This window comes from Neopelma chrysocephalum, unplaced genomic scaffold (genome assembly GCF_003984885.1).
Source record: "Neopelma chrysocephalum unplaced genomic scaffold, ASM398488v2 Primary Assembly neopelma1_123, whole genome shotgun sequence".
NCBI classification, from domain to species: Eukaryota; Metazoa; Chordata; class Aves; order Passeriformes; family Pipridae; genus Neopelma; species Neopelma chrysocephalum.
In genome coordinates this window covers 1,901,293-1,908,023 of record NW_020897785.1, presented here as the reverse complement: position 1 = coordinate 1,908,023, position 6,731 = coordinate 1,901,293, and the positions used below count along the sequence as shown (strand labels likewise).

The 6,731-nt window shown below is 49.8% G+C and overlaps 1 protein-coding gene across 3 annotated transcripts in view; it reads right to left on the bottom strand.

The window, feature by feature from the left end:
• Window positions 1-2,390: 2,390 nt before the first annotated feature.
• PNOC (prepronociceptin) overlaps window positions 2,391-6,731 on the bottom strand; it is a 14,120-nt gene continuing 9,779 nt past the window's right edge. The window contains exons 3-4 of one of the 3 annotated variants that reach the window (XM_027697849.1): window positions 5,765-6,125; window positions 2,391-2,829 (exon numbers count right to left, since the gene is read on the bottom strand). In XM_027697849.1, coding sequence (XP_027553650.1) covers window positions 2,621-2,829; window positions 5,765-6,125 — 570 coding nt within the window. In that variant the 3' untranslated portion in view covers window positions 2,391-2,620. Of the gene's footprint in view, window positions 2,830-3,178; window positions 4,249-5,291; window positions 6,126-6,731 lie in introns of those variants that run through there. The other 2 variants (XM_027697850.1, XM_027697851.1) reach the window with 2 other exon arrangements.

Sequence of the window (6,731 nt, the reverse complement as noted above, 5' to 3'; positions counted from 1 at the left end):
GAATGTTTGATCCCAGCCTTTGACCAGGAGTGGGAAGTGCATCCAGCTGCTTTCCCGAGGGTTTTTTGCGGTACAAACTCCACTGGACAAAAATTGTCCTTAAAGCTCGTGGCTCTTTCCTGTTTTGTTTTTTTTTTTTTTAATTTTTTAATTAATTTTTTTAATGGACAAACTGGTGCTGGGAGAGTCTTTTTCCCGTTTGGAACTCCTCTTTTGGAATTTCTACACCTTAAACCAGAAAAATCTTGTCTTTTTAGAGAAATAACAGGACCTTTCCACCGTGTCCATCAGGTTGGTTGACATTGGATTCTAATATTTCTAATTTTTTCATCTCCTTTCCCAATTTTCCCCCCTTTCCTGTAGTTTTTTAACTCGCTTCCAAAACCACTGTTGGATTTTCCTCCCAACACTCGAGTGGTCTCCAAAACCCCCTTTTTTCTTCTTTTTTTTGGCCCCAACCTGGAAATCCAACTGGGAAAGTTTTCCCTCATCCACCTGCCCAGAGCTTGTCCGTGTCCTTATATAGGAACCTCTTAATTGGGCACTAATTAATTGGAGGCTGCTCCCTCCTTTTTCCAGCCAGGATGCTCTTCCCAGGTTTGTTTTTTTTTTAGCACAGGGGGGAGACTTGGTGGCAGCAGGGAAGAGGGTTGGGGACACTTTTGTCACTGTGGCCGTGCCCCCGTGGGGCCACCGGAATTCCCTGTCGGAGTCGGAGCTTTTCTCAACTTGTCTTCCGAGGATTATTTTTATTGTTTAAAAAAAAAAAAACAACAAACAAAACAAAAACAAAACAGAAAAAAAAAAAAGAGGAAAAGGAAAAAAAAAACCGGAAAAGAGAAATGTGAAATGTAATTTTTACGAAGCGGCGAGAAACGAAATATATTTTATAAGAAATAAAAGGAAAAAAGTCGCCCGAAAACTCGGTGGCTCTGTGGTGTCCTTGGAGCCCAGGGCGTGGTGGGAAGGAGGAGGGGGGTTTCCCTGTCCCTAATCCAGAGGTGGGGACACTTTTCCTGCCACTCGTGCTCGTCCCAGAGATGTTTTTTCCCTCCGTCCCTGCGTGGAATTTAAGGATGCGGTTGGCACAACCCTTCCTGGCACCACTAGAGAGCGTCGTGTGCCCGCCGACGGCCCCGCCGCTCCACATCCCGTCTTTTCATCAAGTTTTTAACTTGATTTTAAACCGATTTCATCAAGTTTTTAACGTGGAACCCCAGAATTAGTCAGGTTGGGGAAGAGCTTCGAAATCATCGAGTCCAACCTGTGGCCGATCCCCCACCTCGGCACCGAGTGCCACATCCTTGGACACCTCCAGGGATTTGGGACTCCACCACCTGCCCTGGGCAGCCCATTCCAAGGTCTGACCACCCTTTCCATGCGGGAATTGTTCCCAATATCCCACCTGACCCTCCCCTGGCACAACTTGAGGCCGTTTCCCCTCATCCTGTCCCTTATTCCCTGGGAGCAGAGCCCGATACCCACCCGGCTCCTCCCTCCTGTCAGGGAGTTGTGGGGCGGGAAAAAATCCTTCCTGATCCCTCTTTTCTCCGGGATGAGCCCCTCCCCAGCTCCCTCAGATATTCCTGCTGCTCCAGCCCCTTCCCCAGCTCCCTTCCCTTCCCAGCCCCTCCATGTGTCCCTTGTTGGGAGTGTCCCAGAGCTGCCCCCATCCCTGGAGGTGCCCCAGCAGTGCCAGCACAGGGGGACAATCCCTTCCCTGCTCCCGCTGCCACACCAGGGCTGGCACAGCCCTTGGCCTCCTTGCCCACCTGGGCTCGTGTCCAGCTCCTCCAGGGCCTTTCCCATCTTTCCAGCCACTCTTCCCCCGGCCTGGAACATTCCACGGGGATGCGGTGACCCCACGTGCAATTCCCGGCACGTGGCCTTGTTGCCCCTCGCTCCATTGGCCTTGGCCCATCAATCCCATGGATCCAACCTGTCCAGATCCTTCACCCTGATCTCCAGCAGATCCACATCCCACCCAACTCGCTGCCACCTCTGCCTGAGGGTGCCTCGATCCCAGATCATCCGTGAAGATTAAACGGGATCATTCCCAGCACTGAGCCCTGAGGAACCACCCAGCTGGAAGTGGCACCATTCCCTGTCACTCCCAGGTCCTGCCACCCTCTCCAGGAGAATTCCATGGGGGACAGCATCCCGAAAAAGGCGCCAAAGCTGCAGGGAGGGGTTTGATAAGTGCTAAACTCCCTCGGATTTCACGGATGTGGGGCCTGGAGCTGCGAGTCCGAGTTGCCTTTTTGCTGCAACAAAAAGTGGATAATTTTGTATCATTTTATTTTTTTTCTTTTTTTAATGCATTTTAAGGTGAGGGAGGAACCGGAAAAGGGGAGAGGGAAGGGGGATGGAGGCCGGGGGAGGGGGCTGAGGGTTGATCCCTCCAGGTGGGGAAGGAAACAGGGGGGAAAAACACTTATTAAAAACGGCACCCCGGGAATGGATGCAATTCCTGCAATTCCTGCAATTCCTACGATTCCTGTTGGGCTCTGGCTGGCCCTGAACCCGAGATCCCAACCCATCCCACAGGGAGCTTGGGGACCTCCAGGCCAAAAAAAAAAACCCTCCTCCCACCAGCCCAAGTCTTGTCCCGGTTGATTCTTTAATTTCCAACGAGCTTGGGAATCGCCTCCGGGTGCTTGTTCCTCACCCAGTCGGAAAACCGGGATCTAACTGGGCATCCTGGGGCCATCCCTACGATCCAACTGGCACCCAGGAACCTGGGGGCTCTGAAAAGAGAGGGACACCCAAATTTCCAGCTGGGCCGAGGGAGCTGCCGGGAAGCTCCGTGTGGAGACACCTTCGTTATCCCTATGGAAAAGCGTTATGGAGCCAGGTGGAAATTCCCCTCCTTGCTCCAAAAACCCTAAAATCCTTTTTTTTTCCCCCCTTCAAACAGCCCCTTGATCCATCTCGGTACAACGGGATCGTCCTCCCCGCAGATCCCAAGGAGAGGAATTCCTGGAACTGCTCCCGAAAATCACACGAATGCACCGAAATCGCCCTTTTATTTTGGTTTTTCTTATTTTTTGTTGTTTTTTTTCCCCCCAATAAAACAATTCCCAGCTGAGTTGGGGGGGTGGGGGGGCAGGGAGGGGACCCAAGTGACGGGGGCCAGTCGCAAGGATATCGTAGAAACAGTAAACTAATTTATTAATCCTTTTTGCTATGTACAAGTTTAATGGAGAAATCGTTGTATGAAACAATTAAAAAGAACAAGAGCTCGGAATTATCCTCTTTTTTGTTGGTTTGGTTTTTTTTTCCTGGTTTGTTTTGTTGTTTGTTTTTTGTTTTTTTCCAGAGGGATTATTATATTTTTGGGGGTTTTTTTTATACAAACGGCGAAGGAGGGTGAGACCCCCAAGGCGGGGTCGCTCCCGGGATTAGGTTTGGAATTTTTTTGGGGGGGGAGAGCGAATTTTAGGCAAGAGGGAATCGGTCCCCCCCCCCTCTGGGAGCGACGAGGGAAAAAAATCCCACATTCCCGGCGCGGGGATTGGGATCCGCGGGACGGAGGGGGAGGGGAACACGAGCCAAGAAATCAACCCCGGAGGTTCCGTGAAATTCCAAGGGAAACGCTCGGAAAAACGGGAAAAACGCGGGGAGAAAAGGGGTGTGGGGGGAAGAAATTAAAGGATTAGGATCAGGGTTAGGAGAAATAAGGAATTCCAGGCGGTTTTGGGCGCTGGGTGGGGGTCGTTCTCCACCGTGGGGATGGAGCCACAGCGGGACGTGACTCAGCACCCCAAAAAGTTGGGAATAAATCCCATGGGAGGCCAAAAGCCAGTGCTGGGAAGGCACTGGGAATGAGAGTAGGGGGCTGATTTCCTGCTGAATCCAAGGTGGTGTTTCCTCAATTAAACCAAAACTAAATAAAAAAACCCGAAATAATCCAATTTTTTTCGGGGCGGGGCGGCGAAAATCCCGTTTTTTTTCCCCTCATTATGTTCCAATTCCCGCCCATTCCCGACCCCCGGCGGGTTCCTCCCTCCCTCCCTCCCCTCCCCGTGGAATCTCGCTCCCGTCGCCGGCGGAGGCCGAAAATTCGTCGGGTCCTGGTTTAAATGTGGCTTTAGTGGGTGAAGAGCAAAGTGATTTTCGGGACGCGTGCGAGTCGGAAGCGCTTTGGGGTCCGGCAGAGAGAGAGGATGGAGCTGCTGGTGGGGTGGACGGGAGGTTAATTTTGCCTGTGCCGGGCGGAAGGTGGTGCTGGGATGCGGTGCCGGAACGCTAGGAAAACATAAAAAAAAAATAAAAAAAAAATAAAAAAATAGAGGAAAGGAAGGGGAAAAAAAAAACCACCCCAAAAAACGGGGGGAAAAAATAAAAAAGGGAAAATAAAGAGGGGAAAAAAATGGAAAATTTAAAAATAAATTAATTAATTAATAAAAAAATAAAAAAGAAGGGGAAAAAAAGCAAAAAAAAGCAGCTGAGCCGAGAAGGGAGGGAGCGAGAGGCTCCTTCCCAAGGGGGGGTGTGGGTGCATCCCGAAATTTAAGGGGGATGACGCCCAAGGAGGGGGGAAAAAAAGGGAAAAGAACAAAAAAAAAAAGGGAAAAAAATTTAAAATCCCCCCAAATTTGTGAATTTGGGGGGGGGTAAGGAAGGGGGGGTCTCGGCAGCTGCGGGGGGAGAGCGGGAGGGCTCCGAACATCCCGGCCCGGAGCCGGCGGAGGAAGGGACACGGTGATCCCTGGGAATGGCAGCGTGGGATTAACCTGCTGCTCAGTGTGGGAATGTGGAACTGGAGCGTTTTGGGGAGGAATTGTTTAATTTCTAAAGGGAAATGGTTCTACTTCCTGTTATTTTATTTTATTTCATTTTATTTTATTTCATTTTATTTTATTTTTTATTTTTATTTTATTATTTTATTTTATTTGCTTTATTTTTAATTTAATTTTAATGTCATTTAATGTCATTTAATTTTAAAGTTACTTAATTTACTTTTAAATTCATTTATTTTTATTTTATTCTTTCATTTTCTTTTAATTCATTTCCTTTTAATTTATTTTAAACACTTTAATTTTTTTATTCTTTTTTAAAGAGCTTTAAATTTTTCATTTCTTTTAAATATTCTTAACCTCTTTCTATTTCTTCCAAATATTTTTAATTTCTTCCATTTTTACGCACTTAAATTCCATTTTTTTACCTCTTTACATTTTCCTCTCCACTTACCTCATCCTTTATTTCAACTTCATTTTAAAAATCCTAATTTTAATTTCCGTTCATTTCAAACTTTTTCCGCTTCCGGTTCCACTTTGAAATTTCTCACAAAAATTTTAATTTTTTTTTTAATTTATTTATTTTTTTTTTTTACATTTTCCTGATTCATTTTATTTTTCCTCCTGTTTTTTTCGGGGTAAGAACTAAACCATCCTTCAAATACAAGTGGCCTCGAGGCCAAACCTCCTCCCTGGACCCCAAAGGACCTTCCCCCGCGATGCCGACGGCTGTGTCACCATCCCTCCCCGGTCTCCAATTTTTCGTTTCCACTCAAATTCCCAATTTTTTTTCCGGTTTGTTGGTTTTTTTATTATTATTATTATTAATATTATTATTATTTTGGCCCCCTTTTTTCTTTTCTTTTTTTTTTTTTATTGTTAAATTGCCCCTATGGAATGTGGCGGAGAGAGAGAAGGGGGGGAAGGGGGTGGAGGGTTGACTTTTGTGTGGCCCTGGCGGACGCCGCGGGGTCTCCGTTAGATCTCGTTGTGCTCTCCGATGCCGCCGCCCAAGTCGTACTCACTGGAGCGCGGCGACATTCCCAGGTACTGCTTCAGGAACTCGCTAAACCTCTTCTGGTTGTTCCACTTCCTCGCCGACTTGCGGACCCCGATGAAGCCCCCGTACCGCTTCTGCACCCCCTTGGCCGCCGGCGCCGCTCGCCAGCCCAGCCCGAGCCGGCGGGAAATGTCCTCGGGAGGCTGCGGGAAGGCTCCCGGTGCGGCTCCGTCGGCGTCGCGGCGCCGCGGGGGGTTCTCCGGCGCCAGGCCGGGCCACGGCTCGGCGGCGAGGTCGCGGGCGCGCGGGGACGCCCGGCTGGCGGCGGCGCACAGCTCCCAGGTGGCCCGCGGCACGGCTTCGCCCTCGCACTCCAGGATGCAGATCTGGGATGGGGGGAGAGACAAGGGGATGGGCGTCAGGTGGGGGTTTGGAGTTCCCGGGAATGTGGGATGCTCAGCGGTGTCCCCCAAATTGTGGAATTGTAGGATGGGTTGAGAGGGATGGGTTGGGTTGGGTTGGGAGGGTTGGGATGGATTCAGCTGGGATGGTTGGGTTGGGATGGGTTGGGAGGGTTAGGTTGGGCTGGGATGGGTTAGGTTGGAAGGGTTGGATTGGGAGGGAGTGGGTTGGGAAGGTTGGGTTGGGAGGGTTGGGTTGGGTTGAGTTGGGTTGGGTTGGGTTGGGAGGGTTGGGATGGATTCAGCTGGGAGGGTTGGGTTGGGATGGATTGGGTTGGGAGGGTTGGGATGGTTGGATTGAGTTGGGTTGGGTTGGGATGGGTTGGATTGGATAGGGAGAGTTGCGATGGGTTTGGGTTGGATTGGGAGGGTTGGGATGGATTCAGCTGGGAGGGTTGGGTTGGGTTGGGATGGGTTGGATTGGGATGGGTTGAGTTGGGAGGGTTGGCATGGTTGGAGTGGGTTGGGTTGGGTTGGGTTATAATGAGTTTGGTTAGGTTGGGAGTGTTGGGATGGGTTGGATGGGTTGGG